At 43.7% G+C, this 21,527-nt stretch overlaps 1 protein-coding gene across 8 annotated transcripts in view; it reads right to left on the reverse strand.

Moving 5' to 3' along the window:
- The window catches only part of LOC110510172 (dachshund homolog 2-like), a 285,623-nt gene that overhangs the window by 153,485 nt on the left and 110,611 nt on the right, over nucleotides 1-21,527 (reverse strand). For all 8 annotated transcript variants that reach the window (XM_036967521.1, XM_036967522.1, XM_036967518.1 and 5 more), the window contains exon 2: nucleotides 20,290-20,414. In XM_036967521.1, the coding sequence (XP_036823416.1) occupies nucleotides 20,290-20,414 (125 nt within the window). The remainder of the gene's footprint in view (nucleotides 1-20,289; nucleotides 20,415-21,527) is intronic.

A 21,527-nucleotide genomic window follows, 5' to 3' on the forward strand; every position in this document is an offset into this window, starting at 1 on the left:
ATAGCCTCCACATTGACTCTGTACTGGTACCCCCTGTATATAGCCTCCACATTGACTCTGTACTGGTACCCCCTGTATATAGCCTCCACATTGACACTGTACTGGTACCCCCTGTATATAGCCTCCACATTGACTCTGTACTGGTACCCCCTGTATATAGCCTCCACATTTACTCTATACTGGTACCCCCTGTATATAGCCTCCACATTGACTCTGTACTGGTACCCCTGTATATAGCCTCCACATTTACTCTATACTGGTACCCCCTGTATATAGCCTCCACGTTTACTCTGTACTGGTACCCCCTGTATATAGCCTCCACATTGACTCTGTACTGGTACCCCCTGTATATAGCCTCCACATTGACTCTGTACTGGTACCCCCTGTATATAGCCTCCACATTGACTCTGTACTGGTACCCCCTGTATATAGCCTCCACATTGACTCTGTACTGGTACCCCCTGTACATAACCTCCACATTGACTCTGTACCGTAATGCCCTGTATATAGCCTCCACATTGACTCTGTACCGTAATACCCTGTATATAGCCTCCACATTGATTCTGTACCGTAATACCCTGTATATAGCCTCCACATTGACTCTGTACTGGTACCCCCTGTATATAGCCTCCACATTGACTCTGTACTGGTACCCCCTGTATATAGCCTCCACATTGACTCTGTACCGTAATACCCTGTATATAGCCTCCACATTGACTCTGTACCGTAATACCCTGTATATAGCCTCCACATTGACTCTGTACCGTAATACCCTGTATATAGCCTCCACATTGACTCTGTACTGGTACCCCCTGTATATAGCCTCCACATTGACTCTGTACCGTAATACCCTGTATATAGCCTCCACATTGACTCTGTACCGTAATACCCTGTATATAGCCTCCACATTGACTCTGTACTGGTACCCCCTGTATATAGCCTCCACATTGACTCTGTACCGTAATGCCCTGTATATAGCCTCCACATTGACTCTGTACCGTAATACCCTGTATATAGCCTCCACATTGACTCTGTACTGGTACCCCCTGTATATAGCCTCCACATTGACTCTGTACTGGTACCCCCTGTATATAGCCTCCACATTGACTCTGTACCGTAACACTCTGTATATAGCCTCCACATTGACTCTGTACTGGTACCCCTGTATATAGCCTCCACATTGACTGTACTGGTACCCCCTGTATATAGCCTCCACATTGACTCTGTACTGTAATGCCCTGTATATAGCCTCCACATTGACTCTGTACCGTAATGCCCTGTATATAGCCTCCACATTGACTCTGTACTGGTACCCCCTGTATATAGCCTCCACATTGACTCTGTACTGGTACCCCCTGTATATAGCCTCCACATTGACTCTGTACCGTAATGCCCTGTATATAGCCTCCACATTGACTCTGTACCGTAATGCCCTGTATATAGCCTCCACATTGACTCTGTACCGTAATGCCCTGTATATAGCCTCCACATTGACACTGTACCGTAATGCCCTGTATATAGCCTCCACATTGACACTGTACCGTAATGCCCTGTATATTGCCTCCACATTGACTCTGTACTGGTACCTCCTGTATTTCGCCCCGCTATTGTTCTTTTCTGCTGCTCCTTAATTATTTGTTATTCTTATCTTTTACTTTTTTGGGGGGGTATTTTCTTAAAACTGCATTGTTGGTTAAGGGCTTGTACTGTCAGTAAGTATTTCACTGTAAGGTCTACTACACCTGTTGTATTCGGCGCATGTGACAAATAAAATTGGATTTGATTTGATCTTAACCGTCTACATCTACAGTTGTCTAATGGCAAAGACAGAGTGTTTTTTTTACCACAATCATGTCATGGTTACAATTTTTAGGGACTTTCACTGTTCCATAGTTTCATGACAGTATTTTCCTGCTCAGGTCTGGGTGGGCTTCCTCTAGCTACTGTAAACTTGTTGGTCTGCACTTAGCCGAGTTCCTTTATTAATACTGTTAATAACAAGGTAGAACAAAGGTTTGTACCTCCCACCTACATCAAAGGCAGGTCTGGGCATATGGATCATTACAGACAGACCACCCAACTGTCCCAGGGGACTCCTGCTGTTTATTTCCCAGCTAGAGGAGCAACAAGACCCAACTTTATAGTTAGCCTTGAGCTCTGTGTCTGATCTGACTTCGATTGGACCGGACTCTCACCCTTTCATTCCAACTCCTTTTAACAACTGGTTCAACTGTGTCAGAAGACGAAGGAGGGGAACGCTTGTTATTTCCTATTCTCCCCAGGTCATTTCAGGGCCTCCAGGGAGGCACCTATAGGTTAAAATTCTGAGCACATGGGGTGGAAAGGGGGATGGAGAGAGAGAGAGAGAGAGAGAGAGAGAGAGATACGATTCAAACACAAAGAAAGTGGAGGAGATGTCTGCATTATTCAACACTGCTTGTTTGCTTGTACAGCAAATGCGTGCACCCCTTTCCAGGAATTCACTAATTGACTGCTAACAAACCAAAGATGTGCTGAAAAATATTTTAAAGGAAGTCATAGGAAAAAAGCAGAGGAAAAGAGATGCCTGAGGATACCCTTCTGAGGAGGGGCTAGTCTGTCCAAACGGCTCTAACGTGATTGATGAGCACAGCAGTCTCTCTCTCTCTTTTTCTCTCTTCTCACTCTTTCTGTCTCTCTCTTTTTCTCTCTTTTTCTCTCTTTTTCTCTCTTCTAACTTTCTGTCTCTCTCTTTTTCTCTCTTTTTCTCTCTTTTTTTCCTCTCTCTCTCTCTCTCTCTCTCTCTCTCTCTCTCTCTCACTCCTCTCTCTTTCTTTCTGTCTCTCTCTTTCTGTCTCACTCTTTCTCTCTCACTCTTTCTCTATCTCTCGATGTCCCACTCCTCCACTCCTAACTCTCAACTCCTCTGGCTGACTGGAGGGAGAGAGGGGAGATGGAGAGGAGCTGGGGGGGGGGGGGGGGGGTTGGGGCAGGCAGACAGACAGACAGACAGACAGACAGACAGACAGACAGGCAGACAGGCAGAGGCACTACCAGTGAAAACAGGGGCTTACATTGGAGCCGAAACATTAGTGACAGGCGTACTGGCTGGGGGTTTGCTGGTCGGATTAGCTCCAATAGCCATAATAAATGAAACAAGAGGATGAAATAAAAACTATTCCAGGCTGACTGAAGGCTGGGCTTATGGGAAGTGGCAGCTCCACTGGCCCCCAGGCTCTGAGTTTTGCCACTCGATAATTTGACTGATTCACTTGAGTGGCCGGAGAGACGTTTTGGGCCTGATCTAATTCAGTAACCTGTCTGGTGATTACCCCACGGACGCACAGGCCCTGGACGGGGCGCTGGGACAAAGGAGAGGAGAGACAGGGACAAGATTAGTGAGAGGGGCTGCCCTGGCTGGCTGGTGGCCGGCACCCAGAGTCCAGAACCTGGAGCCCGGAGCCCTGAGTCCCGGAACCCAAAGTCCGGAGCCCAGAGCAGGCAGCAGCAGTACTTGTTGAGCCCAACATACACAGCCACTTAACTCCTCTCACATCACTGCTTCATGCCTCATGACTCTGTTCTGGCCTGGATTAGATAGCTCCCCCTATCTAGCCAGATGTCTCCCATAAAACAGTGAGACAGTGTGAGTGTGTATGTGTGTGTGCATCCACGTGTGTGCGTGAGTAAATGTGTGTGAGAATAAATCTGTGGGTGTTTCCACCCAGCAGAGGTCCCCGTAAACTCCAGATGAGTGGTATGATAGTGGGACGGGACAGGAACCTACTGGCTCTTCTTTAACAAAGAGAATGGGGAGGCAGGGGGGATTTTCTCCTGTGTAGAGGCAGCCCAGGAACCTGTCAGAATCACTGGAAGAGATGGGGGGGAAGAGAGGGAGGGGGCGCACTGCTGTCTGTGCACTGCAGTTGAAGGGTAACCTTTGCTTAACCTTTCATATGTTGAAAGCACATTTCGCCACTGACTTATTAATTTGGACAGGGTCACCTTTTTTCATTTTAATTCCAGATTAGCGGCGCCAGATCTTGAACTTTGATGTGGAAGATTTGCAGATGAGGGCAACTTTCTGGGACACTGTATAAAAATTAGCGAGACTTTATTGATGTGCTATTGACATCATTTTTTATCTAAAGAGGAAAATGTCAACACTTGCTACATGGGAGTTACTAGCAGAGTAAGCACTAAAATCTCAATTTACATAATGCACTGTCAAAATGAATAATATAATGTGGTGGATGCTGTTTCTTCTGCTCTGTTCAGGCAGCGGTGCTGATGGAGCTGTGGGGCGCTGGGCTGGCTGCATAAAAGGCAGATATTGGTCCCCAAAACCACACTGCTTGCCTTCACAGAGAACCCCACTGTTGTCATTCACAGAGAACCCCACTGTTGTCATTCACAGAGAACCATACTGCTGTCCGTCACAGAGAACCCCACTGCTGTCCTTTACAGAGAACCCCACTGCTGTCCATCACAGAGAACCCCACTGCTGTCCATCACAGAGAACCCCACTGCTGTCCATCACAGAGAACCCCACTGCTGTCCTTCACAGAGAACCCCACTGCTGTCCTTCACAGAGAACCCCACTGCTGTCCATCACAGAGAACCCCACTGCTGTCCATCACAGAGAACCCCACTGCTGTCCATCACAGAGAACCCCACTGCTGTCCATCACAGAGAACCCCACTGCTGTCCATCACAGAGAACCCCACTGCTGTCCATCACAGACAACCCCACTGCTGTGCATCACAGAGAACCCCACTGCTGTCCTTTACAGAGAACCCAACTGCTGACTTCACAGAGAACCCCACTGCTGACTTCACAGAGAACCCCACTGCTGTCCTTTACAGAGAACCCCACTGCTGATTTCACAGAGAACCCCACTGTTGTCATTCACAGAGAAACCCACTGTTATCCATCACAGAGAACCCCACTGTTGTCATTCACAGAGAAACCCACTGTTGTTCATCACAGATAACCCCACTGCTGACTTCACAGAGAACCCCACTGCTGTCCATCACAAAGAACCCCACTGCTGTTCTTCTCAGAGAACCCCACTGTTGTCCATCACAGAGAACCCCACTGATGTCCTTCACAGAGAACCCCACTGATGTCCTTCACACAGTGTGGTTGCCTGTAACTCAGTTGGTAGAGCATGGCTCTAGTAACGGCAGGATAGGGGGTTGCATTCCTTGGATCAACCAAACATAAAAAATGTCAAATGTATACATGCATGATTGTAAGTCAGTTTGGATAAAAGCGTCTGCTAAATGGCATATCATATCACTGCCTGGTTTCACAGAGGACTATTTTAGGAAGGTGACAAGCTTTACGCTTCACTAACTTCATATAGACAATAAAGCCATTAATATATCCCATGACATGACAAGGATGATACGTGCAAGACCTAATTAACACAAATGTATTATTCATACTGCACACCTTAGCCGTGATTACATCTGTTATTTACAAAGGAAAATAATATTCTTTAAAAAAAAGTCCCTTTCCTTAAAAGTGTAAGTGTTTTTCTATCTAAAACGAAAACGCATGCAAAGTTTGCCTTCATGCGAGCCCTTAGTAAATCGTTCTCTTCAGTGTATACTTGAGAAGGAATAACACTAAAATCATCTATATCCTCTGTGTTTGATTACAGACACTAAAATCATCAATATCCTCTGTGTTTGATTACAGACACTAAAATCATCTATATCCTCTGTGTTTGATTACAGACACTAAAATCATCAATATCCTCTGTGTTTGATTACAGACACTAAAATCATCAATATCCTCTGTGTTTGATTACAGACACTAAAATCATCTATATCCTCTGTGTTTGATTACAGACACTAAAATCATCAATATCCTCTGTGTTTGATTACAGACACTAAAATCATCAATATCCTCTGTGTTTGATTACAGACACTAAATCATCTATATCCTCTGTGTTTGATTACAGACACTAAATCATCTATATCCTCTGTGTTTGATTACAGACACTAAATCATCTATATCCTCTGTGTTTGATTACAGACACTAAATCATCTATATCCTATGTGTTTGATTACAGACACTAAATAATCGATACCCTCTGTGTTTGATTACAGACACTAAATCATCTATATCCTCTGTGTTTGATTACAGACACTAAATCATCTATATCCTCTGTGTTTGATTACAGACGCTAAAATCATCTATATCCTCTGTGTTTGATTACAGACACTAAAATCATCTATATACTCACTGTTTGATTACAGACACTAAAATCATCTCTATCCTCTGTTTAATTACAGACAGTAAAATCATCTATATCCTTTCTGTTTGATTCAAGACACTAAATTACATTGATTACAGACACTAAAATCATCTATATCATCTATATCCTCTGTGTTTGATTACAGACACTAAAATCATCTACAGTGCCTTGCGAAAGTATTCGGCCCCCTTGAACTTTGCGACCTTTTGCCACATTTCAGGCTTCAAACATAAAGATATGTGAAGAATCAACAACAAGTGGGACACAATCATGAAGTGGAACGACATTTATCAAATCAAAAAACTGTAAAATTGGGCGTGCAAAATTATTCAGCCCCTTTACTTTCAGTGCAGCAAACTCTCTCCAGAAGTTCAGTGAGGATCTCTGAATGATCCAATGTTGACCTAAATGACTAATGATGATAAATACAATCCACCTGTGTGTAATCAAGTCTCCGTATAAATGCACCTGCACTGTGATAGTCTCAGAGGTCCGTTAAAAGCGCAGAGAGCATCATGAAGAACAAGGAACACACCAGGCAGGTCCAAGATACTGTTGTGAAGAAGTTTAAAGCCGGATTTGGATACAAAAAGATTTACCAAGCTTTAAACATCCCAAGGAGCACTGTGCAAGCGATAATATTAAAATGGAAGGAGTATCAGACCACTGCAAATCTACCAAGACCTGGCCGTCCCTCTAAACTTTCAGCTCATACAAGGAGAAGACTGATCAGAGATGCAGCCAAGAGGCCTATGATCACTCTGGATGAACTGCAGAGATCTACAGCTGAGGTGGGAGACTCTGTCCATAGTACAACAACCAGTCGTATATTGCACAAATCTGGCCTTTATGGAAGAGTGGCAAGAAGAAAGCCATTTCTTAAAGATATCCATAAAAAGTGTAGTTTCAAGTTTGCCACAAGCCACCTGGGAGACACACCAAACATGTGGAAGAAGGTGCTCTGGTCAGATGAAACCAAAATTGAAGTTTTGGCAACAATGCAAAACGTTATGTTTGGCGTAAAAGCAACACAGCTCATCACCCTGAACACACCATCCCCACTGTCAAACATGGTGGTGGCAGCATTATGGTTTGGGCCTGCTTTTCTTCAGCAGGGACAGGAAGATGGATGGAGCCAAATACAGGACCATTCTGGAAGAAAACCTGATGGAGTCTGCAAAAGACCTGAGACTGGGATGGAGATTTGTCTTCCAACAAGACAATGATCCAAAACATAAAGCAAAATCTACAATGGAATGGTTCAAAAATAAACATATCCAGGTGTTAGAATGGCCAAGTCAAAGTCCAGACCTGAATCCAATCGAGAATCTGTGGAAAGAACTGAAAACTGCTGTTCACAAATGCTCTCCATCCAACCTCACTGAGCTCGAGATGTTTTGCAAGGAGGAATGGGAAAACATTTCAGTCTCTCGATGTGCAAAACTGATAGAGACATACCCCAAGCGACTTACAGCTGTAATCGCAGCAAAAGGTGGCGCTACAAAGTATTAACTTAAGGGGGCTGAATAATTTTGCACTCCCAATTTTTCAGTTTTTGATTTGTTAAAAAAGTTTGAAATATCCAATAAATGTCATTCCACTTCATGATTGTGTCCCACTTGTTGTTGATTCTTCACAAAAAAATACAGTTTTATATCTTTATGTTTGAAGCCTGAAATGTGGCAAAAGGTCGCAAAGTTCAAGGGGGCCGAATACTTTCGCAAGGCACTGTATATCCTTACAGACATTCATTCTGTCATTGCTGAGAATAAAACTACCTTCACCAAGATTACTGAGAAGTGATCTCACCCCAGGGTGACCACAGGAGCTGTGTCATTATGGAGAGGAGAGAAGGGCACAGATGAGGACAGCTAATCCTACCAGACCAACACAACACAGAGATTACTGTACAGTAGGATAGGAGATTATAGAATGGGGAGTAGCCTTCATACAGACAGTATGTAGCTTGCAGCGACCGCACACAAACTCACACAAACACACACACACACACACAGACACACACACACACACACACAAACACACACACACACACGCGCACACACAAAGTCCCGAACGTTAGTCACTGACTTCAAACTGTCACTCATCTGCCGTCTCCTAATTAAGTGTCTAATTAGAGAGCTAATTCTGGCGACTGCAGCCACGTTAAAGAGCGACAATAAAGAGGACATGTTGGCTACAGCACACACACACACACACACTCGCACACGCACACACTCGCACACGCACACACACACACACGCGCACGCGTGCACACGCACACACGCACGCACGCACGCACACACACACACACGACAGCACCAGGTGGTGGACTTCTCTGTATGATTGAAATCAAGGAATAAAGTTTGAGTGACAGCCTAATGAAGTGAATTACTCCTCACTACAGTGGGAGGTTCTCTACTATAGAGACGATGTAACCTCAACTTCTATAGTGGCCAGGCCTCCTGGACTGTATCGTTGACCACTTCCTCCAGGGGGGTAAGGGTAGCTTCTATAGTGGCCAGGCCTCCTGGACTGTATCGTTGACCACTTCCTCCAGGGAGGTAAGGGTAGCTTCTATAGTGGCCAGGCCTCCTGGACTGTATCGTTGACCACTTCCTCCAGGGGGGTAAGGGTAGCTTGTGGTTGACACACATCATACCTAGAATGTGACACATTGGCTGGGTGAACAGGGGGACACTGTCATGTTGCTGTCTGAGGGCGGGGTCGGGCCATGTTGATGTCTGAGAGGTGTGGTTGGGCCATGGTGCTGTCTGAGGGGTGGGGTCTTGCCATGTTGCTGTCTGAGGGGTGGGGTCGGGCCATGTTGCTGTCTGAGGGGTGGGGTCGGGCCATGTTGCTGTCTGAGGGGTGGGGTCGGGCCAGGTTGCTGTCTGAGGGCGGGGTCTGGCTATGGTGCTGTCTGAGAGGTGGGGTCGGGCCATGTTGCTGTCTGAGGGCGGGGTCGGGCCATGTTGCTGTCTGAGAGGTGGGGTCGGGCCATGGTGCTGTCTGAGAGGTGGGGTCTTGCCATGTTGCTGTCTGAGGGGTGGGGTCGGGCCATGTTGCTGTCTGAGGGGTGGGGTCGGGCCATGTTGCTGTCTGAGGGCGGGGTCGGGCCAGGTTGCTGTCTGAGGGGTGGGGTCGGGCCAGGTTGCTGTCTGAGGGGTGGGGTCGGGCCAGGGTTTTGTCTGAGGGGTGGGGTCGGGCCAGGGTTTTGTCTGAGGGCGGGGTCGGGTCATGTTGCTGTCTGAGGGGTGGGTTTGGGCCAGGGGTAACCTTGTAGGGTGTTCAGTATCTACCACCTCAGGAGGTGTGTTTAAATGTCACGATGAGAAGTGATGTGCATAACATAGGCTCATTAGGAACTAGTCATCTGCACCACGGGACAATCCACCATTCCCGGAGAGGAAAAGGAAACAGCGATCTGTGTGTGTTCTCCTTCCTGTCCACTTGTCTCTGCTTTGCAGATCAATAGGAAAAATCAAGGTCGGGCATAAACGATCCAAGAGAAGCGCTGATTCCTACCTTTAGAAGAAGGATACAAATAAGAGCTTAGTGATTAGCTCTGCGTTGCGTGCAGCGTTTCTCCCCGTACCACTGGGCTCTCTGTCTCTGGGCTCTCTGTCTCTGATTATTACTTTGTTGTTTTTACAGTCTTGTCCTTATTAACCGAGCCCATGCTGATCATTCCCGAGAGCCAGATTGCTGGAAATACAAATGAAAAGCCCCCTCTCCTTCTCCACAGATCCTTCATTAAATACGGATTGGGGGCCACCCACCTACGCCGAAGCCTGGACTTTAATTCTGCTCTGTGCGTTGGCGAGCGTGAATCTCACGGCCCCAACTCTTTATCAGAGGGATTTACAGACCATCAGTCTGGCCCTATCCCTCTCGCTCTCGCTCTCTCTCTCTCCATCAATCCCTCTCTCTCTCCCTATATCCCCCTCCCCCTCTCTCCTTCTCTCTCTCTCTTTTTGTGTGTGTAAGGCCTGTGTTAGCATGTGCGAAGGCTAGCCCATATGTCACTAAACAGATCCCCAGACTTTAACCCCTTCAGATGACTGAATGGAGCGAGGGACTGCCGAGCCGAGCCGACACACAGAAATGGGAAACATCGCCAAGACTGACACAGAATCAGCTGATACAGCAGGATTGAGGAGAGGTCATAGAGCAATACCACCTTTCCAGGACTATGGGAGAAGTCAGAGAGCAATACCACTGATTCAGGACTATGGGAGAAGTCAGAGAGCAATACCACTGGTCCAGGATTATGGGAGAAGTCAAAGGGCAAGACCACTGGTCCAGGATGTCAGGAGAGGTCAGAGGGCAATACCACTGATTCAGGACTATGGGAGAAGTCAGAGAGCAATACCACTGGTCCAGGACTATGGGAGAAGTCAGAGGGCAAGACCACTGGTCCAGGACTATGGGAGAAGTCAGAGGGCAAGACCACTGGTCCAGGATGTCAGGAGAGGTCAGAGGGCAATACCACTGGTCCAGGACGTCAGGAGAGGTCAGAGAGCAATACCCCTGGTCCAGGATGTCAGGAGAGGTCAGAGGGCAATGCCACTGATTCAGGACTATGAGAGAAGTCAGAGAGCAATACCACTGGTCCAGGACTATGGGAGAAGTCAGAGGGCAAGACCACTGGTCCAGGACTATGGGAGAAGTCAGAGGGCAAGACCACTGGTCCAGGATGTCAGGAGAGGTCAGAGGGCAATACCACTGATTCAGGACTATGGGAGAAGTCAGAGAGCAATACCACTGGTCCAGGACGTCAGGAGAGGTCAGAGAGCAATACCCCTGGTCCAGGATGTCAGGAGAGGTCAGAGGGCAATGCCACTGATTCAGGACTATGAGAGAAGTCAGAGAGCAATACCACTGGTCCAGGACTATGGGAGAAGTCAGAGGGCAATACCACTGGTCCAGGATGTCAGGAGAGGTCAGAGAGCAATACCCCTGGTCCAGGGCTATGGGAGAAGTCAGAGGGCAATACCACTGGTCCAGGATGTCAGCAGAGGTCAGATAGCAATACCACTGGTCCAGGATGCCAGGAGAGGTCAGAGAGCAATACCACTGGTAGAGGGCGTCAGGAGAGGTCAGAGGGCAATACCACTGGTCCAGGATGTCAGGAGAAGTCAGAGAGCAATACCACTGGTCCAGGACGTCAGGAGAGGTCAGAGGGCAATATCACTGGTCCAGGATGTCAGGAGAGTCAGAGGGCAATACCACTGATTCAGGATGTCAGGAGAAGTCAGAGAGCAATACCACTGGTCCAGAACTATGGGAGAAGTCAGAGAGCAATACCACTGGTCCAGGACGTCAGGAGAAGGTTAGCTTTACCATTTACAGTAAGGAGACTATATTGTAATGGGGTCACGTGTCTTAACCAGGTTAAAGTGACCCAATGCTGTAAGACAACAGCACAACATTGCGCTTCCAGAGAAACATTGCCAATCCAAGATGGCGTAGCAGTCAGACGTCTTTGTCTTGTCTCGTCCCGTGTGTAGATATCTTTTTAATATTTTTAATATTTTTCCTAAACCTCAATTTACAATACTCTCCTGCAACCCGCCTCACCCAATGTGTTGTGGATCTGATTTTTTTTCCTAAAGTATTTCTAGTTACCTCCGAACTGCAATACCTCAACTGAAGCTAGCTAGCTAACTAGCTACCAGCTATCAGTCAGCTAACCACTGCTATCGGTCATCAGCTAACCTTTAGCTCAGAAAGCTCTCGCCAGTTCGTACAACGCGTTTCAAACCAGAGCATACCGGACCTATTTTTCTCTCCATATCCCCGAATTCCTACCACAAACTATTTTCATCTGGATCATCACAGCTAGCTAATGCATACCAGGTTGACTACTCCTGGCTAACGTTTCCAACTAGCCTAGCCCACGCTAGACCCATCTCCCGGCTCACTCCTGGGCTATGGGGCACGGAACCCCGCCGATCCTCTATGACTGGAATACCGACATAATCTGCCCGAGGATTCCAACAGGCCCCTCAGGCGCAACGTCCGCTGAAGGCCCATTCTGCTAACCTGCTAGGCCTGCTAGCTACCTAGAGCTACTTGGAACCCTACTAATTCCACGACTGGTTTATCAACGTCACCGCACGAAGAGGCAAAAACAGACTTACCCACATCATGACGTCCCCCATAGGCTAACTTGCTAGCCCCGGTCTGCTAACTGCTAGCTTGCATGCCCCGGGATGCTAACTGCTAGCCCCTACTAACTGCTTGCTTGCTAACCCGGTCTGCTAACTGCTAGCTTGTTTAGCCCTGGCCAACAAACTGTTAGCATGTTAGCATCGGCCTGCTAACTGTCTGAATAGCCATGTCCCCAGTCAGCCCAACCACTCACTGGACCCATATGTTCACTTGGCTACGCATGCCTCTCTCTAATATCAATATGCCTCGTCCATTATTGTCCTGGTTAGTGATTGCTGTCTTATTTCATTGTAGAGCCTCTAGCCCTGCTCAATATGCCTGAACCAACCATGTTGTACCACCTCCTACATATGTGATGACATCACTTGGTTTAAATGTCTCTAGAGACAAAATCTCTCTCATCATTACTCAATGCCTAGGTTTACCTCCAATGTACTCACATCCCACCTTACCTTTGTCTGCACACTATGCCTTGAATCTATGCTATCGTGCCCAGAAACCTGCTCCTTTTACTCTCTGTTCTGAACGTGCTAGATGGCCAGTTCGTATAGCATTTAGCCGTACCCTTATCCTACTTCTCCTCTGTTCCTCTGGTGATGTGGAGGTTAATCCAGGTCCTGCAGTGCCTAGATCCACTCCCACTCCCCAGGTGCTCTTTGTTGACTTCTGTAACCGTAAAAGCCTTGGTTTCATGCATGTTAAAATTAGAAGCCTACTCCCTAAGTTTGTTATATTCACTGCTTTAGCATACTCTGCCAACCCGGATGTCATAGCCATGTCTGAAACCTGGCTTAGGAAAACCACCAAAAACCCTGAAATCTCCATTGCTAACTATAACATTTTCCGCCAAGATAGAACTGCAAAAGGGGGCGGTGTTGCAATCTACTGCAAAGATAGTCTGTGGAGTTCTGTATTACTATCCAAATCTGTACCCAAACAAATCGAGCTTCCACTTCTAAAAATTCACCTTTCCAGAAACAATTCACCTTTCTCTGAGAAATTCACCTTTCTCACTGTTGCCGCTTGCTTTAGACCTCCCTCTGCCCCCAGCTGTGCCCTTGATACTATATGTGTATTGATTGCCCCCCCATCTATTTTTTGAGCTCGTGCTACTAGGTGACCTAAACTGGGACATGCTTAACACCCCGGCCATCCTACAATCCAAGCTTGATGCCCTCAATCTCACACAAATTATCAATGAACCTACTAGGTACAACTCCAAATCTGTAAACACGGGCACCCTCATAGATGACATCCTAACTAACTCGCCCTCCAAATACACCTCTGCTGTTTTCAATCAAGATCTCAGCGATCACTGCCTCATTGTCTGCATCCGTAATGGGTCTGCGATCAAACGACCACCCCTCACACTGTCAAACGCTCCCTAAAACACTTCTGTGAGCAGGCTTTTCTAATCGACCTGGCCGGGATATCCTGGAATGACATTGACCTCATCCCGTCAGTAGATGATGCCTGGATATTCTTTAAAAGTGCCTTCCTCACCATCTTAAATAAGCATTCCCCATTCAAAAAATTTTAGAACTAGGAATAGATATAGTCCTTGGTTCACTCCAGACCTGTCTGCCCTTGACCAGCTCAAAAACATCCTGTGGAGTTCTGCATTAGCATCAAATAGCCCCCGTGATATGCAACTTTTCAGGGAAGTTTGGAACAAATATACACAGGCAGTTAGGAAAGCTAAGGCTAGCTTTTTCAAACCGAAATTTGCATCCTGTAGTACTAACTCCAAAACGTTCTGGGACACTGTAAAGTCCATGGAGAATAAGCGCACCTCCTCCCAGCTGCCCACTGCTCTGAGGCTAGCAAACACTGTCACCACCGATAAATCCACTATATTTTAAGAATTTCAATAAGCATTTCTCTACGGCTGGCAATGTTTTCGACCTGGCTACCCCGGTCTGCCTGGCACCCTCCACAGCAATCCGCCAAAGCCCCCACCATTTCTCTTTCACCCAAATCCAGACAGCTGATGTTCTGAAAGAGCTGCAAAATCTGGACCCCTACAAATCAGCCGGGCTAGACAATCTGGACCCTTTCTTTCTAAAAATTATCTGCTGAAATTGTTGCTTCTGGCCCCTCTTTGGACACTGTGTTAACTAACCTCCAGACGAGCTTCAATGCCATACAACTCTCCTTCCGTGGCCTCCAACTGCTCATAAATGCAAGTAAAACTAAATGCATGCTATTCAACAGATCACTGCCTGCACCTGCTCGCCCATCCAGCATCACTACACTGGACGGCTCTGACTTAGAATACTTGGACAACTACAAATACCTAGGTGTCTGGTTAGACTGTAAACTCTCTTTCCAGACTCACATTAAGCATCTCCAAATCAAAATTAAATCCTGAATCGGCTTCCTATATCGCAACAAAGCATCCTTCACTCATGCTGCCAAAGAAACCCTCGTAAAACTGACCATCCTACCGATCCTCAACTTCGGTGATGTCATCTATAAAATAGCCTCCAACACACACTACCCACCATTGCGACCTGTACTCTCTTTTTGGTTGGCCCTCGCTTCATACTCGTCGCCAAACCCACTGGCTACAGGTTATCTACAAGTCTCTGCTAGGTAAAGCCCCACCTCATCTCAGCTCACTGGTCACCATAGCAGCACCCACTCGTAGCACGCACTCCAGCAGGTATATCTCACTGGTCACCCCCAAAGCCAATTCCTCCTTTGGTCATCTTTCCTTCCAGTTCTCTGCTGCCAATGACTGGAACAAACTGCAAAAATCTCTGAAGCTGGAGACTCATATCTCCCTCACTAGCTTTAAGCGCCAGCTGTCAGAGCAGCTCACACATCACTGCACGTGTACATAGCCCATCTGTAAACAGCCCATCTATCTACCTACCTCATCCCCATACTGTATTTATTTATTTATCTTGCACCTTTGCACCCCAGTATCTCTACTTGCACATTCATCTTCTGCACATCTACCATCCCAGAGTATAATTGCTATGTTGTAATTACTTCGCCACCATGGCCTATTTATTGCCTTAACTCCCTTATCTCACCTCATTTGCACTCACTGTACTTTTTGTTTTCTTTTGTTCTACAGTATTATTGACTATGTTTTGTTTATTCCATGTGTAACTCTGTGTTGTTGTATGTGTCGAACTGCTATGCTTTATCTTGGCCAGGTTGCAGTAGCAAATGAGAACTTGTTCTCAACATGCCTACCTGGTTAAATTAAGGTGAAATAAATGTAATTAAATAAACATGTGGCGTGATACATTGAGTATACAAAACATTAACAACACCTGCTCTTTTGATTGCATAGACTGACCAGTTGAATCCAGGTGAAAGCTACAAACCCTTATTGATATCACTTGTTAAATCCACCAATCAGTGTAGATGAAGGGGAGGAGACAGGTTAAAGAAGGATTTTTAAGCATTGAGACAACTGAGACATTGATTGTGTATGTGTGCCATTCAGAGGGTGATTGAAGTGCCTTTGAACAGGGTATGGTATTAGGTGCCAGGCGCACCAGTTTGTGTCAAGAACTGCAGCGCTGCTGGGCTTTTCACGCTCAACAGTTTCTGTGTGTATTAAGAATGGTCCAACACCCAAAGGACATCCAGCCAACTTGACACAAATGTGGGAGGCATTGGAGTCAACATGGGCCAGCATCCCTGTGGAACACTTTCGACACCTTGTGGAGTCCATGCCCCAACGAATTGATGCTGTCAAAAGGGGGTTCAACTCAATATTAGGAAGGTGTTCTTAATGTTTTGTAAACTCAGTGTAGAGAAAGGTGGCGATCCAAAACAGTAGCTAAATACTACTTGTCAGTGTGAGGCCAATGGATGAGGAGAGGGGACAGACGGACAGACGGACGGGGGGTTAAACAGATGGAGAACAAGTCCCCAGTGGGACATGTCATTCATCAAAGTCACCAGGAAGGGCTGAGTTTGTTTTCAGCCACAGACAGAGAGAGAGAGAGAGAGAGAGAGAGAGAGAGAGAGAGAGAGAGAGAGAGAGAGAGAGAGAGAGAGAGGGGAGAGAGAGAGAGAGAGAGAGAGAGAGAGAGAGAGAGAGAGAGAGAGAGAGAGAGAGAGAGAGGGAGAGAGAGGGGGGGGCAGTTTCATGACTGCCTTCAGGAGGACGTTGACAGGGGAGAAAATATGGATTTAAACTGAACACCTTTGTCAGATGTGGACCATACACACACACACACTTCATCTATCTATCTCTCAATCTCCCCCTGACCAGGGTTGCTTCTGTGTCCAGTACTATAGTCAGTAACGGCAGGCATGTTGTACATGATGACTGTACTGTGGTGTGAGGATGGAATCCTGAAGCCTGTTGTTGGAGCTCCTCCTCTCCTCTCTCTGGAGTGCCAGGGGCTTATGATGTTTCTGTCAACAGCATTCCAGGAAACCAAACGCTCCAACAAAGCTCACAACATGTTAGTTTTGCTCTTGCTCAACTCAATACTCCTACTCCCTCCATGGAGGGGGGGGTAAAGCTTACTCATTTGTACAGACAATTCCCAAATGACATGATAACGACAACACAAATGGTTGCTAATAACTGAATGACAACTCCGATACAAATCTGCTATTTGACGTCTGCCCTAAGATGTGTCCCACTGAAATAGGAACATTGTTACTTCAGACTACAGTGGTATTATTTCACGTACAAGTACAACTACTACTGCTACTATGACTAGATTACTGGTTGGTAAATTCAAAATATATTCATCAATATGTAGTAGACATTAACTTTTGCAGGGTCTCTAATCCATTCAGGATGTATGACGTGATATTATTTCTTTAAGGTTTCAAAATAAACATATCTTAATAAACATATCTAAATATACATATATATACATATACATTTCTAAATAAACATATCTAAATATACATATATACATATCCAAATAAACATATCTAAATAAACATATCTAAATATACATATATATACATATCTAAATAAACATATCTAAATATACATATATATACATATCTTAATAAACATATCTTAATAAACATATCAAAATAAACATATCTTAATAAACATATCTTAATAAACATATCTTAATAAACATATATACATATCTAAATAAACATATATACATATCTTAATAAACATATCTTAATAAACATATCAAAATAAACATATCTTAATAAACATATCTTAATAAACATATCTAAATATACATATATACATATCTAAATAAACATATATACATATCTTAATAAACATATCTTAATAAACATATCTTAATAAACATATCTAAATATACATATATACATATCTTAATAAACATATCTTAATAAACATATCTTAATAAACATATCTTAATTAACATATCAAAATAAACATATCTTAATAAACATATCAAAATAAACATATCTTAATAAACATATCTAAATATACATATATATATATACATATCTTAATAAACATATCTTAATAAACATATCTAAATAAACATATCTAAATAAACATATATACATATCTAAATAAACATATATACATATCTTAATAAACATATCTTAATAAACATATCTAAATAAACATATCTAAATAAACATATATACATATCTAAATAAACATATCTAAATAAACATATCTAAATATACATATATACATATCTAAATAAACATATCTAAATAAACATATCTAAATATACATATCTAAATAAACATATCTAAATAAACATATCTAAATAAACATATCTAAATAAACATATCTAAATAAACATATATACATATCTAAATAAACATATCTAAATAAACATATCTAAATATACATATATACATATCTAAATAAACATATCTAAATAAACATATCTAAATATACATATCTAAATAAACATATCTAAATAAACATATCTAAATAAACATATCTAAATAAACATATCTAAATAAACATATATACATATCTAAATAAACATATCTAAATAAACATATCTAAATATACATATATACATATCTAAATAAACATATATACATATCTAAATAAACATATCTAAATAAACATATCTAAATATACATATATACATATCTAAATAAACATATCTAAATAAACATATCTAAATATACATATATACATATCTAAATAAACATATCTAAATAAACATATCTAAATATACATATATACATATCTAAATAAACATATCTAAATAAACATATCTAAATATACATATATACATATCTAAATATACATATCTAAATAAACATATCTAAATATACATATATACATATCTAAATAAACATATCTAAATAAACATATCTAAATATACATATATACATATCTAAATAAACATATCTAAATAAACATATCTAAATATACATATATACATATCTAAATATACATATCTAAATATACATATCTAAATATACATATCTAAATATGTTGTTTGCTTATAGGAATGAGCAGTGATATTTAAGAGATCAGCAAGTTGCCCCATTACCTTAATTCAAAGGCTTTTCAGGAATAATATACCTCTAGCTGTATTAACAAAACCTGTGGAAACGAAAACAAAACATGCATTTTGCAACTACAACACTGCTTGGCCATTAAAGGTCAAAATAATAATATCAAAATAATTAAAGGTTGTACTTAATTATCTCATTAAACTACATGTTCATATTGAAAAGATAAGACTACTTGTCTACTAGTATCTAATTGAGTCGAGTCATCTGACAGACAGGCAGACAACAACTCTACTGCCTGAGTTGAGTTTTACACTGATAGACCGAGACGATACCAAATGTAAATGATTTTCATGTGCATTTTAAAGAAGGCCCACCAGCCACTGCAGGGGAGGAGAATAATAACAGTAATCTTAAATCAATCACTAGCATGGCTAACTGACTGCTCAGACTACTCGTCTGCACAGATCAATATCCTTGCTGGCCATCGTGAGGACTAAACCGCCACCATCAGCAATTTAGAGAAAAAATGTCAAAAGTTCTTAACAAGACAGAACCTGTAGTTTGCTGTAGGTACACTTTCCAATAGACACATGCAAACACAGCATAGAGACAGGCATTGTGTTTATGCAACAACGTTAGCTTTATCAAATAGATTCCATCATATTGCAATTATATTAAGAGGAGAAAGGAGAAGGAAAGGCCTACAGCAACAACGGAGATAGAGACTGGAAAGGGAATAGGAGAGAGAGAGAGAGAGAGAGATTGAGAGAAAAGGAAAGAGAGAGAGAGAGAGAAGGAAGGAAAGAGAAAGAGAGAGAGCGAGAGAGAAGGAAAGAGAGAGAGAAAAGGAAAGAGTGAGTGAGAGAGAGAGAGAGAGAGCGCGAGAGAGAGAGAGAGAGAGAGAGAGGAAGTAAGGAAGGAAGGAAGGAAGGAAGGAAGGAAGGAAGGAAGGAAGGAAGGAAGGAAGGAAGGAAGGAAAGAAGGAAGGAAGGAAGGAAAGAGAGAGAGAGAGAGAGAAGGAAAGAGAGAGCGAGAGAGCGAGAGAGCAAATGCATGTGTGAGAAAAGGCTACAGAAATCCAATAGTGTAACCTCTGTGTGAGCAGCAGTAGTGACCAGTGAAGGACAGAGGAGGAAATCAATAAGAGCTGATTTGCAGAAGCAGGGGGTGGAGATGAGAGGAGGGGAGAAAGAAGGGCGCCTGGAAATAGAGACAGGGACCTCAAGGGAAAAGATAACAGAATCGCTTTCATCAAAATGTGATAAATCCAAGTCTCTTGGATAGGACACCTGATGGCTCTCTATTTTTTTTATCAAACAAAATACATCATTAAAATACATAATTAATGGGAGGTAGAGGTTAGACTGGTGGAGGGTAAATTTGTTTTTTCTTATTGGGACTGATGGTTGTGTGCATGTTTAGAGTGGCTGCACATTGGATGAGAGAGATCTTACCTCCGGGCGACATGGATGAGAGGAGGCCGGGAGACAGTAGGCCATGGACACTGTGGGGAAGAAGCCTGGAGCTTTCCTGCATCGCTACCCCCAGGGAACGCTTGGGTGGTCGGCCAGGCCTGGAGCTGCAGAGAGAGGGAGAGAAGGAGGAGAGGGAGAGAGAAAGTGAAAGAGAGAGATCACCGTGAATACACAGAAAATGATTTACTATTTAAAAACATTTTACTTAGACCACATTGGCTCACAGTGTAAGAGGCCATTGATTGATACATTTACAATGGTTGATTTTACATTTCTCTACATACGTAGCAAGCGTAATATGAAAATTGTATCACATTCTCTATCATTTAAATTGACAACAACAGACACTAAGAGATGGAAATGATACGTTAATGACAATACTTTCCTCCTGGCTACCCCAACCCCGGCCAACAGCTCCGCACCCCCCGCAGCTACTCGCCCAAGCCTCCCCAGTTCCTCCTTCACCCAAATCCAGATAGCAGATGTTCTGAAAGAGCTGCAAAACCTGGACCCTTAAAAATCAGCTGGGATAGACAATCTGGACACTAACTTTTTAAAATTATACGCCGCCATTATTGCAACCCCTATTACCAGTCTGTTCAACCTCTCTTTCATATCGTTCGAGATCCCTAAAGATTGTAAAGCTGCCGCGGTCATCCCCCCTGTTACAGACCTATATCATTCCTGCCCTGACTTTTTAAAGTCTTCGAAAGCCAAGTTAATAAACAGATCACTGACCATTTCAAATTCCACCGTACCTTCTCCGCTATGCAATCCGGTTTCCGAGCTGGTCACAGGTGCACCTCAGCCACGCTCAAGGTCCTAAATGATATCATAACCGCATCGATAAAAGACAATACTGTGCCGCCGTGTTCATCGACCTGGCCAAGGCTTTCGACTCTGTCAATCACCGTATCCTTATCAGCAGACTCAAAAGCCTTGGTTTCTCAAATGATTGCCTCGCCTGGTTCACCAACTACTTCTCAGACAGAGTTCAGTGTGTCAAATCGGAGGGCCTGTTGTCCGGACCTCTGGCAGTCTCTATGGGGGTACCAGAGGGTTCAATTCTCGGGCTGACTATTTTCTCTGTATATATCAACGATGTCGCTCTTGCTGCGGGTGATTCCCTGATCCACCTCTACGCAGATGACACCATTCTGTAAACATCTGGCCCTTCTTTGGACACTGTGTTAACTAACCTCCAAACGAGCTTCAAT

Source organism: Oncorhynchus mykiss, chromosome Y (genome assembly GCF_013265735.2).
Source record: "Oncorhynchus mykiss isolate Arlee chromosome Y, USDA_OmykA_1.1, whole genome shotgun sequence".
Taxonomy (NCBI): Eukaryota; Metazoa; Chordata; class Actinopteri; order Salmoniformes; family Salmonidae; genus Oncorhynchus; species Oncorhynchus mykiss.